The sequence below is a fragment of the Orycteropus afer genome, unplaced genomic scaffold, assembly GCF_000298275.1.
Source record: "Orycteropus afer afer isolate SDZICR_OR568_19922 unplaced genomic scaffold, OryAfe1.0 scaffold00071, whole genome shotgun sequence".
Classification (NCBI taxonomy): domain Eukaryota; kingdom Metazoa; phylum Chordata; class Mammalia; order Tubulidentata; family Orycteropodidae; genus Orycteropus; species Orycteropus afer.
In genome coordinates, this window is record NW_006921658.1 from 1048886 (window position 1) to 1072926 (window position 24041).

General features: G+C 37.9%; 1 protein-coding gene across 1 annotated transcript in view; it reads left to right on the forward strand.

Moving 5' to 3' along the window:
- CAMK2D (calcium/calmodulin dependent protein kinase II delta) overlaps positions 1-24041 on the forward strand; it is a 521252-nt gene that overhangs the window by 422866 nt on the left and 74345 nt on the right. The window contains exon 8 of the mRNA XM_042780929.1: positions 6871-6954. Coding sequence (XP_042636863.1) covers positions 6871-6954 — 84 coding nt within the window. The remainder of the gene's footprint in view (positions 1-6870; positions 6955-24041) is intronic.

Sequence of the window (24041 nt, forward strand, 5' to 3'; positions counted from 1 at the left end):
GATGATTAAAAATACCATGGCTTGAGTTAGGCACACCTTAGTCTTCAAGTCATATCTTGGAGCCTCGATACTTTAAAGAGGTCTTTTGTAGCAGATTAGCCCAGTGCAATATGATGTCTGATTTCTTGACTGCTTCTTTCATGGATGTTGATGAATAGCAGTGAAACACTGTTTGATACATTACACATGTTAGGAGAAAGTGATAAATCAATAAAGGTGTTCAGCCACATAAAAAGAAGGGCAGTACCCCTGCTTGGCCCATGTTTCCTAAGGAAGTTTTGCTTGGCCACCTCAAAAGTATTAGGCTACTTTCACTGTTAGAAAGGGTTTAATGATGAAGATATGTCCTGGACTTAATGGTTTTTCAGCATGAGAAACATGCTATCTTTAAAGAAGGCAACCTGTCTTTAATTTCCCTGTTGATAGTCTATATTATCATACACTTAGTTTCTTATTAATTTAATTTCCCTCTAAAGAAAGCCATATTTATTATATTCATAATATTTCTGGTGGTGGTACAGTGGTTAAAGCATTCAGCTGCTAGCCAAAAGGTCAGCTGTTTGAACCCACCAGCCGTTCTACAGGAGAAAGAAGAGGCAGTCAGGTTCTGTGAAGATTTACAGCCTTGGAAACCCTATGGGGAAGTTCTACTCTGTCCTGTAGGGTAACTAAAAGTTGTAATCAACTCAATGGCAGTAGATAATATTTCGGGGGAAAATATTCTATATTCAGGAGGATATGTTGCACAGTTCTAAGGTTTATGCTTTTAGGTATGTTTTAATATTCTTAGGAATAAGTACTCCACTGACTGCTCAACTAATGCTTGTACTAAATAGGAGTAGTTGTAACTGTTCTCACAGAATGCATGTCTTAGAAGTAATTGCTCTAACAGGTTACTTAACAACAACTGAACTGTTGATAACCCCATGGTGAAAAAGTGCAAATTTTACTCCTGATCTATCTTGCTTCTCCAGGGCCAGACTTGTGGTCTCCAGGAGAGATTTGTAATAATTTACATTTAAAATAATCTTCTTATTTCTTACTCCCATCACCATGGTGATGCCTCCCTATCTCCTCTATAGTAAATATAATTGACATTTATTTAACATGTATAGTAGTTTACTAATTCTAGAGAAGATGATGCAGTTTGTATATAAAAGGAAAGTCAGAATTCATAATGAAAAAAGACCACTGAAAACATTGAATAGCTAAAGAGATTTCTAAGATAGAAATAATTTAGAGCCACCTCTATTAGAGGAAAGGTTGTTAGGTTCCGTCGAGTCCATTCTGACTCATGGTAAATGAGCCCTAGTGGTTCAGCAGTTAAGCACTCGGAAGCTAACTGAACAGTTGGTTCATACCAACCCTGTAGCTCTGTTCCTGTAAAGATTACAGCTTAGAAAACCCTGTTGGGCAATTCTACTCTGTTATGGTGAGTTATTATGATAGAGAAATGGCTCGGGAAAAAATTGGCAATTCATGGAACAGAACAAGTACCATCAAGGAAGAGAATTAGTCCATTTTTGAGGACCCTTAAAGAGATTAATCATGCTACATTCAGAAATAGAAATAATGTTATATGAATGAGGGGAATTTTGAAGTAAAGACTAAGAATGTTGCTAAAGAATCTTGAAGACTAAGAGTATTGCATTTAAGTTGAGAGGAATGAAATGAGAAAGGATGGGTATGGCATGCCAGAAACACTGAGAAGCTCTTTAAAATTACTCTGCCCATGGCCCTTATTTGGAATTAAACAACTCCACATCTCTTCTTCCACTACTCATCTGTCAGTTTGTCGCACTGTTGTGGCTTGCATGTTGCTGTGAGGCTGGAGGCTATGCCACCAGTATTTCAAATACCAGCAGGATCACCCATGGAAGACAGGTTTCAGCAGAGTAAGAAAGACTCAGAAGCAAGAGTGGACCATCCACTTAAAGTATTGACCACTGAAAACTTTGTGAATAGCAGTGAAACACTGTCTGATATAGTGGGGGAAAATGAGCCCCTCAGGTCAGAAGGCACTCAAAAGAAGACTGGGGAAAAGCTGTCTCTTCAAAGTAGAGTCAACCTTAAAGACTTGGATGGAGTAAAGTTTTGGGGAACCTCCATTTGCTGATGTGGCACAACTCAAAATGGGAAGAAACAGCTGCAAGCATCCATTAGTAATTTGAACATGGAAAATTGGATGTTGTCAAAAATGAAAGGGAACACATAAAGATTGATATCCTAGGTATAAGTGAGCTGAAAAGGACCAGTTTGGGCCATTTTGAATCAGACAGACAATCATATGATCTACTATCCTGGGAAAGACATATTGAAAAGGAATAGCTTGGCATTTATCATCATAAAAAATGTTTCAAGATCTGTCCTGAAGTACAATGCTGTCAGTGATAGGATAATATCCATATGCTTACAAGGAAGACCAGTTAATACTACTATTATTTAAATTTGTGCACCAATGACCAAAGCCCAAGACAAGGAAATTGAAGATTTTTACCAACTTTTGCAGTCTAAAATTGACCCAATATGCAATCAAGATGTACAGATTATTACTGGTGATTGGAATGCAAAAGGTGGAAATAAAGAAGAATTACCAATAGTTGGAAAATATGGCCTTGGTGATAGCAATGATACCAGAGAATGCATGGTAGAATTTTGTAAGACCAATGACGTATTCATTGCAAATACCTTTCCAGCAACATAAATGATGGTTATACACATGGACTATGCTGGATGAAATGCACAGAAATCAGATCAACTACATCTGTGGAAAGAGGTTATGGGGAATCTCAATGACTTCAGCCAGAATGCCAGGAGCTGACTGTGGAACTGACCATCAACTGCTCACATGAAAGGTCAAGTTGAAGCTGAAGACAATTAAAACTAATCCATGACAGCCAAAATACAACTTTAATTATATCCCTCCTGAATTTAGAGACATCTGAATAATACATTAGATGCATTAACACCAATGACAGAAAACCAGAGAAATTGTGGGAGGACATCAAGCACATCATCCATGAATAAAGCAAAAAGTAATTTAAAAGATCAGAAAGGAAGAAAAGACTAAAATGGATGTCAGAAGAGACTCTGAAACTTGTTCTTGAACGGAGAGTAGCTAAAGCATGGAAGAAATGACAAGATTAAAGAGCTGGACAAAATATTTCAAAGAGTAGCTCAAGAAGATAAAGTCAATTATTATAATAAAATGTTCAGAGACCTGGAGTTAGAAAACCAAAAAAGAAGAACACACGTGGCATTTCTCAAGCTAAAAGAAGTGAGGAAAAAAAATTAATCCTTGAGTTGCAATATTGAAAGATACTATGGACAAAATATTGAATGATGTAGGAAGCATCAAAAAAAGATGGAAGAAATGCACAGTCACTGTACAAAAAAAAGTATCAAAAACAGGTGGACGGAATACATAGTCACTGTACAAAAAAGAATTCATCTATTTCAGGAGGTGTCATATGATTAAGAACCAATGGTATTGAAGGAAGAAGTCAAAGCTGCACTAAAGGAATTGGCAAAAAATAGGGCTCCAGGAATAGGGAATACCCACTGAGATGTTTCAACAAATGGATGCCACACTAGAGGCACTTACTCGTCCAAGCCAAGAAATTTGGAAGACAGCTAGCTACCTGGCCAAGTGACTGAAAAAGATCCATATTTGTGCCCATTCCAAAGAAAGATTATTGAACAGAATATGGAAATTACTGAACAATATCATTAACATCACATACAAGCAAAACTTTGCTGAAGATAATTAAAAAATTATTGCAGCATTATATTGACAGGGAACTTCCAGAAATGCAAGCTGGATTCAGAAGAGGACATGGAACAAGGGATATCATTGCTGATGTCAGATGCATCTTTAACTGAAAACAAAGAATATCAGTGTTTATTAACTAGGCAAAAGCATTCGACCATTTGGATCATAACAAAGTATGGATAACATTGAGAAGAATGAGAGCTCTAGAACACTTAACTGTGCTCATGAGGAACCTGGACATAGACCAGGAGGCTGCTGTTTGAACAGAACAAGGGGATACTGCATGGTTAAAAATCAGGAAGGGATTGTGCCAGGGTTGTAGCCTTTCACCATACTTACTCAATCTGTATACCGAGCAAATCATCTGAGAAGCTAGACTATATGAGGAAGAACATGGCATCAGCATTGAAGGAAGAGTCATTAACAATCTGTGATATGCAGATGACACAACCTTGCTTGCTGAGAGTGAAGAGGACTTGAAGCACTTACTGATGAAGATGAAAGACGACAGTCTTCAGTATGGATTATACCTCAACATAAAGAAAACAAAAATCCTCACAAATGGACCACTAAGCAGCATCACGATAAATTGAGAAAAGATCGAAGTTGTCAAAGATTTCAAATTACTTAGCTACACAATCAACATCAATGGAAGCAGCAGTCAAGAAATCAGAGGCTGTATTGCACTGGGTAAATCTGCTGCAAAAGACCTCTTTAAAGTGCTGAAGAGCAAAGATGTCTCTTTGAAGACTAACGTGTGCCTAACCCAAGCCATGGCATTTTCAGTTGTCTCATATGCATGTGAAAGCTGGACAATGAATGAGGAAGACCAAAGAAGAATTGATGCATTTGAGTAGTGTTGTTGAAGAATACAGAAAGTAAGAACATAAAGTAATACAGACTGTCAGAAGAAAAAACAAATCTGTCCTGGAAGAGCTACAGCTAGAATTCTTGGAAGCAAGAATGGCCAGACTTTGTCTCACCTACATTGGTCATGTTGTCCAAAGGGACCCTTCCCTGGAGAAGCGTATCACGCTTGGTAAAGTGGAGGGTCAGCCAAAAAGAGAAAGGCCCTCAATGAGATGGATTGACATAGTTGCCACAATGATGGGCTCAAGTATAAAAAGTATTGTGACACTGCTGCAGGACAAGGTGGTGTTTCGTTTAGTCATGCATGGGATTGCTATGAGTCAGAGTCGAGTCAAAGGCACCTAACAACAAAAACACTTCAGGAGACTGTGGAACCACTCTATTGCTTAGTAATTCTTTTTGCCTCACAACTACCAGGCAAAGGTTTTATTCAAATAAAGGTGGAGGTAGAAGTGAATCCCCTGTAGTCCATGAAATGTTTAAGCTGTTATATATATAGGTCTTGTTTGGGGGGAGCCCCTTATTGTTCTAGGAGCTCTGGTTGTACAGTGCTACAGTGTCTAAGGCATTTGATTGCTAACCAGCAGGTTGACGGTTCAAACCCACCAGCCACTCCATGTAAAGAGGATGGAACAATCTGCTTCTGTAAAGATTTATCACCTCAGAAACCCAGTGGGGTGGTTCTGAGTCAGAATCAACTTGATGGCAGTGGGTTTGGTTTGATTTGCTTCTTATTGTCCACTCCATCTTCTTTCAAAACAAAAGGCAATGTGAAGAAAATGAGGGAAGGGAAAGAAGAATCATGAATTCTTTTGCCTAATTTTTTAATGTAGTTTTGTTTGGAGAAACCATGCTATTGTATATATACTTGTTTTTATACCTCTTTATACATTGTTTATAGTTAAGTATAAATTTTTGATGGAGATGAGGAAGAAGAAGTCCCTTACTTGAGCATTTTGGAATCTAGTAAACAATGTGCTTCATGAGTGGATTTCCAATTTTAGGAATTTCTGATTGTGTATCCTTTTAAAAAGATCCCCCCTTCCCATTTTCTTTTGGTGCCTTAAAAAAAATAAAGAAATAAAGGGGGGAAAAAAAAAAAACACTTCCAATAAGAATAATTATTTTTGATATTTCCTTTAATAATCATTAGTTTTACTTGAAAAACTGTTTTCGGAAGTATTTTCCTATAGAGTTAGTATCAACCCAGCATTATTTAAGTGTAACTTTTTGAATTCTACCCTGATTTATATTAAATGAAGCTTGCTTTTGCTATCTAGTTTCTCTTAACCACATCTCCTTTTTAAGGTAAAAGTCTAGTCAATACTTGTTCATTTCAAAAGTGATTCATCTGAATAGTCCTGAGTCGTCTTGTTAGTTGCCAATTATAAGAACACGCTGATGATTTATTAGTATACAGTGAGCTCTTCGATATATTTTGGGCTAATTTATTCTCCTGGTAATTTCTTATGTTACTCAGTCTCCGCACCCTCCCCTACTCTTTAAAATAGACTACCCTACCTCAGTTTCAAAAATATGTATAGAATATTTGCTTTAAATTTTTCCTTAAGGTGTATGTATCAGAACCTTTCGTTTTTTTGGATTAATACCTCTCATAATAAAGTTATGTAAGTATAATAGTAACTATCATCTTTTGTAATGTTCTCTGGTGACATAGTTAAAGCACTCAGCTGATAACTGAAAAGTAAGTAATTCAAACCTACCAACTGCTTTACCAGATAGAGAAGTAGCAGTGTGCTTTCATAAAGATTTTCAGCCTTGGAAACCCAACGGTGTAGTTCTACTCTGTCCTATAAAGTTGCTATGAGTTGGAATTAGTTAGGTCGCAATACTTTTTTTTTTTCAACCCTAGCCTAAATTTTCTTCTTTTTTCTTTTCAAGTGTATTTTTAACTCCTAAGTAAATAATAATCAGAACTGCTAACCAAATGGTCTTAATATACACAGTGGCTAGATACAAAGGTTGGCCTTCATATCTGGAAAAAAAAAAAATAGTATTTTTTTCTAATAAACTGGAGGGAACGATGAATAGTGTTGATATTGCTAAGGAGAGACAATTCTACATTATTATAGTATTCTAAGGCCTTGTTTTATTTTGCTTACCTTTCATCATGATAAAGAAGACCAAACAATGTTTTCTTACCTAATGTCACACTTCATATTAATTTTGTGAAGTCTGCTCTAACTCTTAACATCTTTTTCCCCTAGGTTTTGCTGGCACACCTGGATACCTTTCTCCAGAAGTTTTGCGTAAAGATCCTTATGGAAAACCAGTGGATATGTGGGCATGTGGTAAGGAATTGTATTTTCAAACTTGACTGTAATTAAAAATAGTCTTTTTCAGCTTAAAAGTTTTCAAACTTTGCCATGCAGCAAAAGGACCTGGAGATCTTGTCTGGTTCAGTAGGTCTAAAGTGGGAGAGTTTGCAGTTTTAACAAAGTGATGCTACTGCTACTAATCATGGGAAGTAGTTTGAGAACAGAGACTTAGAATATTCCCTATAGTGATTATGTGTTTATGCTACTACTTTCTCACCTGATGCAACCAGCTTTTATAACAAATGGCAAGCTTGCCTTAAAGTTTAACAGGCATTGAGTGAAGTCATGGATCTTGGAAAAGCATGAAATGACTATCCTGTGGGAACTGAACTCTGTTAAGGCCTTTAGCAACTGTGTGGTAAAGATCAGCAGAGTCTCATCCCCACAATGTGAAGATTGATCCAGTCCTCACATTTCCATCTCTCCATCCTTGTTGCCAGCTGCCCCCATGGTACTCCCTCTCTGACACTAGCTACCTAGAGCTAAGTCACAGCTTACAAGTTAAAAGGACAGTGCCCTTCAGACTGCCAAATAGGCAAACACCAGCCACAAGTTTGGGGAGTCATACAACACCTCAACCTTCAGACCTGCTGGCTACAACTTGGTAGTGCCCCTTCACTATGCCAGTTGCAAGCAACACCCTTACTTTTATGACCAACTGACATCTACAGCCTCTTTGGGCTCCATAATTCTCTGAAATAACTTAGGGAATTCACAGAGAATATGCAGTATTTATGACTGCAGATTTATTACAGCCAAGATTTACAAAAGGAGAGATGCATAGGGCAAGGTTTGGGAGGATTCCTAACATGGTTCTTCCATGTCCCAAGGAATATGATATCCTTAGAGCAAATGTTCTCAACAGAATATGCTCACAACCTATGAGCCTTAGGGTCCAGACCTTTATTGGTCAGTCTTATATAATATGCTAAATTACCTCCTGAGATTAATTTAAATGAACCACCCAAGTGTCATTTTTCTGGTCTGGACAGCCCTCACTTGCTAGCACAAGTTCTCAGATGTGGCCTGGAAGTATCAGGCCAAGACACCCAAATTGCTCCAAGGACTATTTCTCTAGAGCCAAGAAAAAAAGCCACCTTACTTCAGGTAAAACTGGGTCCTCTTCCCCACAGCCAACTCTAATCAGATAAATCAGTCTCCTGCGCAGGTCCAAAAACATGTAGAAAAGATGGCTTTCCCCACAGTTTTTGAAGTAAAATTTCTACATGTCAACACAGGCTTCAAATAGATGAAAGGTGAAAATAAAGGAGCTATTACAGGATATTGTAAAACTTTTTTTTTCATTTTTATTGTGATTTGACTGAAAGTTTACACAGCAAATTCATTCTCCATACAGCAATTCATGTACACTTTGTCTCATGACATTGACTGCAATTTCCCACATTGCAACAGCTCTCTTCCCACTTCCTCCCCATAGTTACCTCTTCCCTGTATCCTTCCCTCCCATGCACTCCTGCCCCCTAAGCTGTCTCCCTGTGCATACACAGCCCTTCTATTCTCCCATGATTGATCTCTCCAAAGAGTGTATCTCTCTAATGTATATGTTCAGCTCATATGCCTGTCTTTTGTTTGGCTGGAAGCCACAAGAATGGGTTCAAATTCCAGACCTGAAGGACAGGTAAGGGCCACAGTCTCAGGGGTTCTACTAGAGTCTATTAGACCAGCAAACCTGGTCCTTTTTTTTTTTTTTTTTATGATTTTGAGTTTTCTTCCACATTGTTTTCCCACTCCATCCACAATCTCCTACATAGATCCCACTCCAAGTGATTGACAGTGGTAGCCAGGCATCATCTAGTTTTTCTGGTCTCATAGTCACATAGGCAGAGGATCACATGGTGTACCAGTCCCTTGGACTAATTCTTTCCATGCATCTATGGTTTTCTTCATTCTTCATTGCTCTGGATGAGGAGAGACCATCTAGATTGTTGCATCTAGATGGCCAGTTGCAAGCTTTTAAGACCCTAGTCGCTACTCACCAAAGTAGCATGTAGAATAATTTTTTGTGTAGTATGTTATGCCAGTTGAGCTTGATGTCCTGCGACTCTAGTCCTGATGCACAGGTCCAACTACTCGCTCCCTCTGGGTAGCTAGCTGGCTGTGGCCAAGAGGTGACTACAACCTTGTCCCTTGTCAGCTCTTACAGAGCTGGGAATTCTTACAGTACATACCAATACACTTATAGAAACGATGTCTGCCTACCCTGTACATGGTCATGGGCACACTCCCCCTGCATAGACATATCTGATCATTCAGTCTGTCCACCCCTAAATCAATTTTTGCCTTCACTGACAATGCAGTGCTGTATGTGCAAAAAGGTTCATCTTTGTTGTCTATATGCACCTCTCTAGGTCTTCCTCTTCCTCAGTGCCACCATGTTGATCACTCACATTTGGTACATTGCCATTCCCTTCATCCAAATCAATACTTGTCTCTACCTGTCTAGCAGTGTTCCCTCCCCTTCCTTCCCACCCCTGGTAACCAGCAAAGAAAGTTTCCTTCCATATATAAACCTTCCCTTGACTTTTTACAATAACAGACTAATACAATATTTGTCTTTCTGGTATTGACTTATTTTACTCAGCATAATGTTCTCCAAGTTCATCCACATTATGTGGTGTTTTGCAGATTCTATGTTATTCTTTAGGGTTGCATAGTATTCCATTGTGTGTATGTACCATGGTTTGGTTATCCATTCTTCTGTTCATGGGCACCTAGGTTGTTTCCTTTTTGCTATTATAAATAGTGCTGTGATGAACATGGGTGTGCATATATCTGTTCTTGTCCTGGCTCTCACTTGTTTAGGATATATCCCTAGTAATGGGATTGCTGGATCAAATGGTATTTCTAATTCCAGCTTTTTAACGAATTGCCATACTACTTCCCACAGTGGTTGTATCATTTTACAGTCCCACCAGCAGTGTATGAGAGTCCCAGACTCTCAAAATCCTTGCTAGCATTTGTTATTTTCTGTCTTATTGAACTTTGCCATTAGCGCTGGGGTGAGATGGTATCTCGTTGTTTTGATTTGCATCTCTCTGATGGCTAATGATGATGAGCATTTCTTCATTATTTTCTGGCCACCTGAATATCCTTTTTGGGGAAGTGTCTATTCATGTCTTCTGTCCCTGTTTTAATTGGATTATTTGTCTTTTTGTTGTTGAGATGTTAGAGTTTTTTGTGAATTTTAGAGACAAGTCCTTTGTCAGATATGTCATTACCAAATATTTTTTCCAACCTACCAATCTGTAGGTTCTCTTTTGACTCTTTTGGATAAGTCTTTGGAAGCACATCAAAGTTTAATTTTTAGAAGATCCCATTCATCTAGTTTCTTTTCTGCTGTTTGTGCATTTTGGATTGTGCTTGATAGTCTCTTTATGCCACATATTAGGGCCCCTAGTTTTTCTTTGAGGAGTTCTCGTAGCGTAGTCCCTAAGGCACTTGACTGCTAACCAAAAGGCTGATAGTTCAAACCCACCAGCCACTCCTTGGAAGGAAGGTTGGGTAATCTACTTCCGTAGTGATACTGCCTCAGAAACCCAAGGAAGGGTCACTATGAGTCGGGTCTGACTCGATGGCACATAACAACAACAGTTTTTCCTTGAGGAGCTTTATAGTTTTAGATTTCACATTTAAGTCTTTAATGCAATTGGAGTTAATTTTTGTGTATGGTGTGAGGTACAGTTCTTGTTTTATTTTTCTGCAAATGGATATCTAGTTTTTCCAGCACCATTTGTTAAAAAGATAGTCTCTTCCCCGTTTAATGAATTTCAGCACTTTGTCAAAGATCAGCTGACCATCGGTCACTGGATCTGTTTCTGGGTTCTCAGTTCTATTCCATTGGTCTACATATCTATTGTTGTACCAGTACCAGGCAGTTTTGAATATTGTGGCTGTATAGTAAGTAGGTTTTGAGATCTGGGTGTGTGAGACCTCCTACTTTGTTCTTCTTCTTCAATAGTGTTTGCTTATCCAAAGTCTCTTTCCTTTCCATATAAAGTTGGTTTTTCGATATCCTTAAAGAATGTTCATGGGATGTGGACTGAGATTGCATAGAATGTATAGGTAGCTTTGGGTAGAACCAACATTTGATATTGTGAAATATTTTTCTACTAGAGATTGTCAATACAAACTAGTTCTCCACAGCCCTTACACTGTGTTGCTGCTACAAGTCTAAAACTAGGTATTTATCTACCTAAGTAAACCAACAGCATCTTGGTAACTGATCTTAAACTGGATGAATCTTGGACCTTTAGAGTTACTACCATGCCTAGAAGGCAGTTAGGAGAAGAGCTTTATATCTGGAATCATGCAGTCTAGGTCTGTTTTTGCTTTGCACGTACTAATTCTGTCTCTTCATATATTTCAGTTGGTTTCTTTACCTGTAAATTGTTGTTGTTGTTAGGTGGCATCGGGTCATCTCTGACTCAAAGTAACCCTGTGCACAGCAGAGTGAAACTCTGCCCGGTCCTGTGGCAACCTCACGATCCTTGTTATACCTGATCCTATCGTTGAAGCCACTGTGTTACTCCATCTAGTTGAGGGCCTTCCCCTTTTTTTGTTGACCCTTCACTTTACCAAACATGATATCCTTCTCCAGGGAATGGTTCCTTCTGACTACATGACCAAAGTAGATGAGATGAAGTCTGGCCATTCTCACTTCCAGGGAGCATTCCAGCTGCCCTTCTTCTAGGACAGATATGTTTTTCCTTTTAGCAGTCCATGGTACTCTTAGAATTCTTCTCCAATGCCACTACTCAAAAGCATCAACTTCTCTTGGGTCTTTCTTATTCTTATTTCCAGCTCTCACATGCATAAGAGGTGATTAAAAATACCATGGCTTGGTTAGGTGCACCTTAGTCTTCAAGGGAACATCTTTGGTCTTTATCACTTGAAAGAGGTCTTTTGCAACAGATTTCCCTAATGCAGTATGTGGTTTGATGTCTTGACTGCTGCTTCCATTGGTGTTGATTATAGAACCAAATAATAAGAAGTCCTTGACAACTTCAAGCTTTTCTCCATCCATCATGAGGCTGTTTATTGGACCAGTTATGAGGATTTTTGTTTTCTTAATAGCGATGATTAATCCATACTGCAGACTGTAGTCTTCAATCTTCATCAGTATGTGCTTCAAACCATCCTCACTTTCAGCCAGCAAAGTTGTATCATGTGCATATCTGTTTGTTCTTGAGTCTTCCTCCAATCTTCATGTTATGTTCTTCTTCAGATAATCCAGCCTTTCTGATTATTTACTCAGCATACAAATTGAGTAAGTATGGTGAAAGAATACAACCCTGGCACACTTCTTGATTTTAAACCGTGCAGTATCTCCTTGTTCTGTTTGAATGAGAGTTTCTTGATCTATGTACAGGTTCCTCATGAGTTTAATCAAGTGTTCTAGAATTCCCATTCTTCTCAATATTATCCATAATTTGTTATAAGCCACCCAGTCAAATATTTTTGCCTAGTCAATAAAACATAAATAAACATCTTTCTGGTATTCTTTACTTTGATCCAAGATCCATTTAATATCAGCTGTGATATTCCTTGTTCCATGTTCTCTTCTGAATCCAGCTTGCATTTCTGGATGCTCTCTATCAGTATACTGCTGTAATTTTTTTTTAATTATCTTCAGTAAGATTTTACTTGCATGTGATATTAATGATATTGTTCAATAATTTCTGTGTTCTGTGAGATCACCTTTCTTTGGAATGGGTACAAATACGGATTTCTTCCAGTCAGTTGGCTAGGTAGCTGTCTTCCAAATCTCTTGACGTAGCCAAGTGAGCCCCTCCAGTGCAGCATCTGTTTGTTGAAACATCTCACTGGGTATTCCATCAATTCCTGGAACCTTGTCCCTTGCCAGTTCCTCAGTGCAGCTTCAACTTCTTCCAGTACCATTGGTTCTTGATCATATGCCACCTCCTGAAATGGATAAACTTCGACCAATTATTTTTGGTACAGTGACTCTGTGTATTCCTTCCATCTTGTTTTGATGTTTCCTGCCTCATTCAATATTTTGCCCATAGAATCTTTCAGTATTGCAACTTGAGGCTTAATTTTTTTCCTCAGTTCCTTCAGCATGAGAAATGTTGAGCGTGTTCTTCCTTTTTGGTTTTCTAACTCCAGGTCTTTTCACATTTCATTATAATTGGCTTTGTCTTCTCAAGCTGCTCTATAAAATCTTCTGTTCAGCTCTTTTATCTTATCATTTTTTCCATTTGTTTAGCTACTCTCAAGGGCAAGCTTCAGAGTCTCTTCTGACATCCATTTTGGTCTTTTCTTCCTTTTTGTCTTTTTAATGACCTCTTTCTTTCTTCATGGATGGTGTTCTTGATATATTCCCACAATTCCTCTGGTTTTCAGTTATTGTTGTTCAATGCATCAAGTCTGTTCTTTAGATGGTCTCTAAATTCAGGAGGGATATTATCAAGGTTATATTTTGGCTCTCGTGGGCTTGTTTTAATGGTCTTCAACTTCAACTTGAACTTGCTTATGAGCAGTTGATGGTGTGTTCCACAGTCAACTCTTGACCTTATTATGGCTGAAGATATTGAACTTCTCCATTGCCTCTTGCCACAGATGTAGTCAGTCTGATTCCTGTGTACTCCATCTGGTGAAGTCTATGTGTATAGCTGTCGTTTATGTTGTTGAAAAATGTTATTTGCAATAAGTAAGTCTTTGGTTTTGCAAAATTCTATCATATGATCCCCAGTGTTATTTCTATCACCAAGCCCATATTTTCCAACTACCGGTAACTCTTCCTTGTTTCCAACTTTCACATTCCAGTCACCAATGATAATCAACATATCTTGCTGGCATGTTTGGTCAATTTCATACTGTAGAAGTTGGTAGAAATCTTCAGTTTCCTCCTCTTTGCTTTGGTGGTTGTTTGAACAATAGTAGTAACAACAACAGTATTACCTAGTCTTCCTTATAGGCATATGGATATTATCCTATCACTGACAGCATTTTACTTCAGAACAGATCTTGAAACAATCTTTGTGATGATGAATGCTACACCATTCCTCTTCAATTTGTCATTCCCAGCATAGTAGATCATATGGTTGTCTGATTCAAAATGGCCCAAACCAGTGCATTTCAGCTCACTAATGCCTAGGATATTGATCTTTATGTGTTTCATTTCATTTTTGACAACTTCCAATTTTCCTAATTTCATACCTGTATATTAGGACTACATTACCCTGTCTGTCCTCACACATTTTTATGAGGGTCTTATGTTGTTATTGTTAGGTGCTGTTGAATCATCTCTGACTCATAGCAACCCTAGGTGCAGTAGAACAAAACAATGCCCAGTCCTGTGTCATCCTCATAATCCTTGCTTTGACCCCATTGTTGCAGCCACTGTGTCAATCCATCTTATTAGGGTCTTCCCCTTTTTTGCTGCCCTTCTACTTTGCCAAGCTTGATATCCTTCTCCAGGGACTGGTGCTTTTTGACAGCATGACCAAAGTATATAGGATAAACTTTTCCCATTCTCACTTGTAAGGAGCATAATGGCTGTATTTCTTCCAAGACAGATATGTTCTTTCTCTGGCAGTCTATGGTATTTTCAGTGTTCTTCACCAACAGTACAATTCAAATGCATCAATTCCTCTTTAGTCTTTATTCATTGTATAGCTTCCACATACATATCAGGCTATTGAAACTACTATGCTTGAGTCTTGGCACCTTAATTTTCAAAATGACATCTTTGCTTTTTCACATTTTTAATGATGTCTTTTGCAGTCGATTTGCCCAATGCAACTGCTACTTCCATGGGTGTTGATTGTGGATCCAAGTAAAATGAAATCCCAGACGACCTCAATCTTCTCTCCATTTATTATTATGTTGCTTAATGGTCCAGCTGTAAGGATTTTTGCTTTCTTTATGTTGAAATGCAATCCATACTGAAGGCTGTAGGCTTTCGTCTTCATTAGTAAGTACTTCAAGTCATCTTTACTTTCAACAAGCAAGGTTGTGTTCTTATTCACATAGTTCAGTTTCATGGATTACTTGCTCAGCATACAGATTGAATAATATAGTGAAAGGAAACAACCCTGACACACACCTTCCCTTATTTTAAATCATTCATTATCCCCTTATTCTGTTGGAACAATTGCCTCTTGTTGTCTGTGTACAGGTTCCTCATTAGCACAATTTAAGTGTTCCGGAATTCCCAGTCTTTGCAATGTTGTCTTTAATTTCTTATGAGCCACACAGTCAAATACTTTTGCAAAGTCAATAAAACACAGGTAAATGAAGATATTTTGTAGTGTGTAAAGCAATTTAAAATATAAACAGTCATTATTATTCTAAAAATTGAAACTGCCACTTAATTAAAGGGTAAAAGTTTTAGGTGTGGCTCAAGTTCTATCTTTTTCTTGCATACCTGATGATATCTAAATATGATATCTAAAATATTTTTGGGTTAGATCCTTGTCCTTGTTCAGATCTAAATGTCAATGATAAATAGCTCAAACATTTCCCTTCTTAGTAATAAGTCATCTCTTTAGTACAGATCTGTTTCTGCTGATGAACTTAAAAAACAGCAGTGTGCTCTAAGAGTCAGAGGATAGAGTTGAGAGAGGGAGTAGTTAGAGTGATTTGTTAGGCCCTGGAACACTAAAGAAATAGTGTGATGTAGATGGGTCAAGGCTTAGGCAAAGGAGGACTCAATCTGCCTTCCCCCTCTTTTCCTTTCTTTCTCCTTCTTTTTCTAATTTCCTTCTTATTTTCCCTTTCCTCTTCTTCCTTCCCCATCTGTTTCATAGGTAAGAGGCAGTATGTATAGCAGTTAAGAAAACACACTCAGCTCTGCAACTCGCTAGCTGTGTGTGACCTGCCACAAATTATTTATTATTCTCTTATAAAATGGAGATAATATAGTACTTTCCTCATCCTTCTGAAAGAACTTTTAAATACAATAGATTTTAGTTAGTATTATTATTAGAAAATATGTATTTCTTTGTAAAGAATGTTTCCAGATAATGGATACAAGTGTTATGATAGACAGAAAAGGGGAAAACACTTTTAATTAATAACCCAGCAATATCGCTGTGCCCGTTGAGTATTATGATGCTGTCTTACATTTACCTTAACACTGAACACCAGCCACTCCCAATCTGCTTTCTTTGTTCATTTTTAAATCCTTGTTGCTTGATTTTTTTGTTATAGTTCTGCAAATGATTTTAACTTCATCTCCTTTATCATATTTTATTTATTCAAAAAATTTAACTGTTTCAGTTTGTTTTGTTCTTGTGTAATCTTTTTTACAATGTGAAAATGTTTTTGGTGTTGGAGAATATGATATACTTTAAAAAGAAACCCCACAAAATGACATTTTATTTGAGAAATTCTTTTCTTGCTGTGAAGCAGAATCACTCATGAATTTTATACATATTGTGATGTCCAGACCCTATATGGGCCTTTTGTCCTATTGAATCTGATGTGGGCATAGGAAACTCCAGCTTTAAATGACGATTTAATAATGGTTATTAGACTTAGTCTATCTGTCATTAGAGTTTAGACTCACTATCTTATACTCACTAAACACAGTATATTCAATTTTAATATTTTTTTGGTATATTTCTGGATTTTCTGTTTGCATAAATTTCTATAATATGATCTATATACCTAACTTTCTAAAATAATGAAATAGCACATTATAATATGATTTTACATCTGTGAAATGGGGGATGACTTCAAGCATAGGAACTCTAACCATCTTGGCTTACAGAGGGAAGAATGGTAGGTAGAGAGTTGTTTTCCTCTTTGTTGTCTGAGCTGTATGACATTCTTAAAAACTGTAAGTAAAAATATAGATACATAATAGATGGATAGATGCATGTATGTGTACTACAAGCATAAATACACATTTCATGAAAGATTTGTTAAAGATTGATCATGTTTAAAAAAAAAACAGAACCAACCATCAGGTATCTCACAGATTTCAACCCGAATCTTGCCATTGGCAGAGGCACTTTCTGCTTTACTCAGTCTGTCCTGACCTCTGCTTTCTTTAGGCAGTATTCTGTAAACAGCAAAATCCCTTTGTGACAAGCCAGGTGCCATTTGGAACATATATTTCCTGCCAACTCCCGTTTTCTTTGGAGACATTGTGCATCTTTTACAAATGCACTTGGGATAATAACATAGCTAACTATGGAAATGTCTTAGGTGTTTTAATATCATATATTTGAAGGGAATGATCACTACAAAAAACTTCATAATCTACTCTTCTCTTTTTGTTAATTTTTGGGTCACAGCTATGGGTTTAGAATATTGTTTTATCATGTTATTATGTGTTATCTCCCTCAGGATATTGCATGTAAGTTATATTAAATTCCTTTTCACTTTATAAGATGTGAACCCTTGCTCATCACCATTGTCATACTCAGCAAAGTAATATATACATTATTTGATTGCTTTTAGATTATGGCTTATTTTGAGAGAAACACTTTTCAGCAGTCCAGCACCACTAGTTCTTAGCAGATGAGTAGTTTTGTTGTTATTTTTCTAGGCTAGACACTAGATAGTGTCAGAAGAAGTAACACTACACAGATAGCAAAAATAACAGGCAACAAGCCGTTTAGCAAAATGGCAGCTAGTGTTCTCTTTGAATTAAGCTGTGAGCACTTGTGATAGAAGATTGTTTGTCTTTTTGACATTTGGCAACAGAGAAAAGTAAAGCACAGCACATAATGGCTAAAAGAAATATGTGCATTATTTTTATTAGAAATACACAATTATCTGCACACCAGAAATCTCTAGTCTTACCATAATTGCCTTGCTTTTATGATCCAGCACAGAATATGGTCTGATCTGTACCTGATCTTCGAAAGCAACTAGTCCATTACCGAAAAGTAAATAATAGACACTAATGAAGCTAGAACATAGTCCCATATTCTGCCATTAACAGCAGTAAATTGATTTGCTGGCTTTCCAGTTATAGTCTTTGCCAATAAACTCTTACACTGAACTCAAATACTGGTTAAATCTCTCTAACTATCTCATACATGGTTTTGTTAACTTGGTGTTTTCCAAATTGTGGACTATAGACCACATGTTTCAGAGTACAAAACTACATTTTCCTGGGACCCATTTCAGAACTACTGGATAAGAGTCTCTAGGATGAAGCCCAGGAATTTTCATTTTAATAGCCTTGCCCTGTGATGCATACTCCAATTATGAAGCACTACCCTATCTAGATTACAGACCTCTTTATAACAGTAACTCACTGGCAGATTTTCATCTATTTTAGAATTTTAACACAATATAACAAAAGATGCAAATAAGTGATCCACAGATGTCTTAGCCTTTTGGGTTTTTTTTTTTTTGTGTTGCCTTTGGTTGTAATTTATTATGAGGAGATTTCTTTTGTAAACCTCAGTTTCTACCTTCTCTTAAGTAATTTAAAGAGCTGAAACCATGATGTTTTTGTTATTTTATACCAACTGGGACACATGTTCTTTTCCTGGTTGCCAGCCAAACCTTATACGCAATGCAGACACAAGCATTCATGCCTATCTGGTTCCTGAAGTCCTATTAGTTTGCCACCCCTATTACATGACACTGATTAGTTCCCAACCTCTGAAAAATAATTTCTTATCTTGCAGGCCTTGATAGTCTCTCTTTTTTTTTTTTTTTTACCTATCATTGGTCCTTTGAGGCACAGTGGCACAGTGGTTAAAACATTTCGCTGCTACCAAAAGGTCGCTGGTTTGAATCCACCAGCTGCTCCGAGGGAAAATATGAGGCATTCTGCTTCAGAAAGATTTACAGCCTTGGAAACTCTGTGTAGCCCTTCTATTCTGTCCTATAGGATCTCTATGAGTCGAAATTGACTCCATAGCAGTGGGTTTGTTTTTCTTATCATTTGTCCCATAAGTCACAAAGTGTTGATTTAGCACTTTCCCTATTTGAATTATATGGTGATTTTTTTTTAATGAGTTATTAGAGCAAGATTTTAAAAAAAAAAAAAAAAAACCTCATACTTGTCATGCAAAGTTAACTCTTACTCTTTGTGCATTGTGGATAGAAGCTGATCCCAAACCAAATCAAACTCACTGCCATGCAGTCAGATCCAACTTATAGCAACCCCTCCTTGGGTTTCCAAGGCAGTATCACTACAAAAGTAGATTGTCCAATCTTCCTTCCAAGGCAGGAAGGCTTTGAACCAACAGCCTTCTAGTTAGCAGTCAAATGTCTTAGGCGCTATGCCGTCAGAGCTCCTTTGGAAGCTGATAGTACCTTTTTATTTACTGAGACTATTAAGTTTATGTCTTGATTAGTTTATTCCTTTAACTTTCCATTGACCTCTTAGAGTTTTTCAGCATTTTCTTCATTTCTCCTTTCCTTTCATAAGAAGAGCCTTTAGAGTGTTTTGATCATTAATGTGATTATGAGATTTAATCATTTTCTAACTCTAGCTTTTATTAAAATAAGTTTTGAATGTTCTTGATAATGCAGACTTTTACCTAATCAGTAATCAGTGTGTCTCAAAATTCTTATTAATCAAACATCTTTAATATCTCCCAAATACAAATACATACATAAGAGAATGAATACTAGTTTTTGCATCTATTTTTAAATCTTTTCATGAACAAATTATTTTTTGCTTTAAATTTTTTGTTGATACCATGTGTTTTTGGTAATGAAAGGCCTGCTGAAATCAAGAGAACAAAACTTTTTTTGAGATAATTTGGATTTTTATTCAATGTGTGAGATACATATGTCCCAAATGGACTCTAGTGGTAGGATTGATGGAGTGGGGCACATTTCTTCAGATTCACACAGTTATACAAATCCCTGCCAGTCAGTAGCATGTACTACAACTGAGAAAGCAACTTTCCAAGTAAGCTGTTGTGGTGGTGGTGGTGTTATGTGCCGTCGAGTCAGACCCGACTCATAGTGACCCCTCCTTGGGTTTCCAAGGCAGTATCACTACAGAAGTAGATTGCACCATCTTCCTTCCGAGGAGTGGCTGGTGGGTTTGAACCACCAGCCTTCTGATTAGCAGTCAAGAGCCTTAGGCACTACACTACCAGAGCTCCCCAAGTAAGCTGAGAGGGTGAAAATGTTAGTGGGCAATATGTGTTCCACAGATCATGAAAGGGTAAAATATTATAGAAAATGTGTAAAAATAGTCTTTTAGTTTTTTATTATGAAAAAAATTGAAACATACAAAAGTACAGAGAATGCTAAGATGAAATGAGAGTTAATCTTACCTTGTCTTTACCCCCTACTTTTTCCCTTAACATCAAGATTAATTTTATCATACAATATTTATTTTTCTGTGATTGACTTATTTCACTCAGCATAATGTCCTCCAGATTTGTCCACGTTGTGAGATAATTCACGTATTCTTCATTGTTCTTTAATGTAGCATAGTATTCCATCGTGTGAATGTACCATGAGCCCATCACTGTAAAAAGTCAAGGAAGGGTTTGCTTAAGGAAGGGAAATGACTTTGTAGGTTACCAGGTTTGGGAGGGAGGAGAAGGGGAAAATTTCAGACTAGTTGTGGGCCACACACTGAGTTGGGTAAGGGGAGGGATTGTATAGAAAGCTTCTGTAACCAGCATGATAACACTGGGGAAAGGAAGGACACCAAATTGTGCCCATAAGATATAGACGACAGAGGCTAATATCAGTATATGCACAATACTGCATTACCACTAACACCAGACACCAGGCTACAGATAAATGCATAGACAACTGAGAAAATCAGATGGGGGTTGGCAAACAAGAATATGCCTTAGACCGATGATAGGTTTAGCTGAAGATAATCTTGCACAGATACTAGTGATACAAAATAACCATAATCATTACAGAAGGAACAGAAGACAGACTTGGATTAGTCCCTCAGAGACAGCCAAAAACCTTGGGAGAGAGAACCACCAGGTCTGCCAACTCAGGACCATAGTACTGGGGGACACCAGGCTCAATTTGCACAATATAATACATAAAATTCTTGTTCCAAAAACTTATTTTGGTGAGTAGCAACTGAGGTCTTAAAAGCTTTTGAGTGGCCATCTAAGATGTAGCTAATGGTATCCTCTCGTCAGAAGCGAAGAAGAGGGAAGAAAACTAAGGGCATTTGGAAACAATCAGTCCTAGGATATGATGGTGCCTAGAAGAACTAGAACTAGATGGTGCCCAGCTACCAATGCCAACCACTCAGGAAGGGATCAAAACTGGAGATCCTGGATAGAGTGGGAGAAAAAATGTGGAACAAAATTCAAAAACACAATAATGACCAGAATTACTGGTCAGATGGAGTCTGGTGGGACCCTCAAGACTATAGCCCTGGGACACACTTCAGCCTGGGATAGGACTCACTCCCAGAGACTGGCTCTCAGCCCACAATAGAAAGACTTAGATGCAGAACACCCAACCCAGAGCAATGCACCCACCTACTCTACGGAGATACACTCCTTGGAGCAATTGGCCATGGGGCACTAGAGGGGCAGCATTCATATGCAGGGAAGTTGGACAGACAGGCATGCATAACTAAGAAGGCCACAGGGATGGGGGGGCTCACAGGGAAGGGAGAGGAGGAAAGTGGGTTAGGGTTGGGCATGGTAATCGGGGAGTGAAACCAAATGCACATGAACTATTGAATGTAAAACAAATTCTGCTCTGTAAATTTGCACCCAAAGCACAAAAGAAGATCAATTTTATCAAAACAAATGTCATGTAATATAATACACAGGACTGTAGACATAGTACACTAGAACTAACAGCCTTAGGGGCTGTTTGCAATGATAACCCAGGTTCAGAATGCTAAATGTCTCAGTTGTGAGTCTAATTTATAATTTTATAATAGCCTATAGTTATTAGAATACCCACATAGTTATTAGTATACCCAGATTCAGTATAGATGTCATGACCTCATTTCCGAATATGTCATTTCCAGATATGCCATGGCAAAACGAAATTTCTTCTTTAACCCCTGGACCATAGCTGAGGGCTAAGACAACCCTTTTTATTTTTTTTAACAGCTTTTCTATTTGCATCCTGGGCACACAAATGCAGATACTCATCCTGATCTTTAGCATCATCATTATCATTAAATGTATCTCTTACAACAGATAGGATAAATGTTATAAAAATGAATTTAAATAAATGCACACTAATTCTATAATGTATTGAAAGGTGGAAGAATTGTTTTTGTTTTGCCAAGGTGAGGTACCAAAGTATTGCAGTTTTTTCATATTATTTAAAAAAAAACAAAAACTCCACTGTGGTGAAATAACTCAATTTTGATGTAAAAGTCTTGTTTTGTTTTCTTTATTTAAGATTATTATTTAAAGTGTTTTACTCTGGTAGTGATTCATTTACAAGGACTTTAAAAAATCTTTGAACCATCTCCCTGAAGGAGACTATAAAAGTCTAGAGTGTACTAAACCTTGCTTAACATCCATTTTACCTGAAGTGATGTGTGTTATATAAAAATGTCAGGAGATGGGATAGATCTTCTCAACATAAAAAAGGCAAATAAATCAAGAATTCAAGGGAAAAAGAAGTCTCAGAGTATGCTGAGGCAAAATTCCACCTTTTCTCTCAGGTTTCTGCAGCTTAAGGGGACATTGCAAGAGAAAAGCAAGCAGGAGAGGACAGAGAAGTGTCCTAAAAGATAATGAGCTGGGGGGAGGGAGAAACCTGAAGATTTTAAGCAGAGTAGTAAAGTATTTGAAAAAAAGAAGATGGCTGTGATGATAAAGGAGGGCACCATAGTGTCAAAATAGTCCCAGGAGACATTATAACTCCAGATAAATTACAACAACCAAATGCAACGCACTGCCATCGAGTCAGATCCGACTCATAGTGACCCCTCCTTGGGTTTCCGAGGCGGTATCAGTACTGCCCAATCTAGAAGTAGATTGCCCAACCTTCCTTCCAAGGAGTGGCTGGTGGGTTTGGACCACCAGCCTTCTGGTTAGCAGTCAAATGCCTTAGGCACTATGCCACCAAATTACAGCAAAAGTTAAGTGCCTGTGACTATAACAATTAAAATTCAGTCAGTGTTAGTTCAATTAATCTTAAAATATTTGCATATTTATGAAAAAGATACCAAACTGTATTATGTTGTTGTTGTTGTTGTTTGCCATCGAGTCGGCCCCGACTCATAGCGACCCCTACTTGGGTTTCCGAGGCAGTATCACTACGGAAGTAGGAATGCCCAACCTTCCTTCCGAGGAGTGGCTGGTGGGTTTGAACTGCCAGCCTTCTGGTTAGCAGTCAAGTGCCTTAGGCACTATGCTACCAGAGCTCCTAACTGTATTATAGCTGAGAGTATATGTCTTTGAAATTTAAGTACAATATCAGTATCACCCTCCTCTTCTCTTCCCCCCTCCTATAATATATACAAATCTGAAGAATTGCTGGTTGTGTTATTGAAAACATCTATTTCTGAAGAATAGAGGACTGAAGAAAAGTGTTTTCATCTCTTTATGTGTTATTTGCACTTCCAGGGTGCCTGACTATTTAGAGCATGAGATTATAAGCCAGGACACCATCACTCAACAGATTGTCCTAATTAAGAGCAAAATGAGTAAGAAAACAACATAACATGTTAAATTTCTAAACTTAAATTTACAAAGTTACTAAAATGACATACCAAAACCAAACGTACTGCCAATGAGTCGGATCTGACTCATAGCGACCCCTCCTTGGGTTTCTGAAGCAGTATCACTACGGAAGAAGATTGCCCAACCTTCCTTCCGAGGAATGGCTGGTGGGTTTGAACTGCTAGCCTTCTGGTTAGCAGTCAAATGCCTTAGGCACTACGCCACTAGAGCTCCTTAAAGTGATATAGCATCTATATAGATAAGAGTGTAGAAAGGTCATATATGCCCAAGAGTTCAGGGAAGCCAAAGAATGTGTCACCCAACGCGGCAGGTGAGTTCCACCTTTAGCTATATAGCCCTGCTAAGCCTCTTTTGGGAGCTCTGGTAGCATAGTGGCTAAGACCCTTGCCTGCTAACCAGACGGCTGGCGGTTCAAACCCACCAGCCACTCCTCGGAAGGAAGGTTGG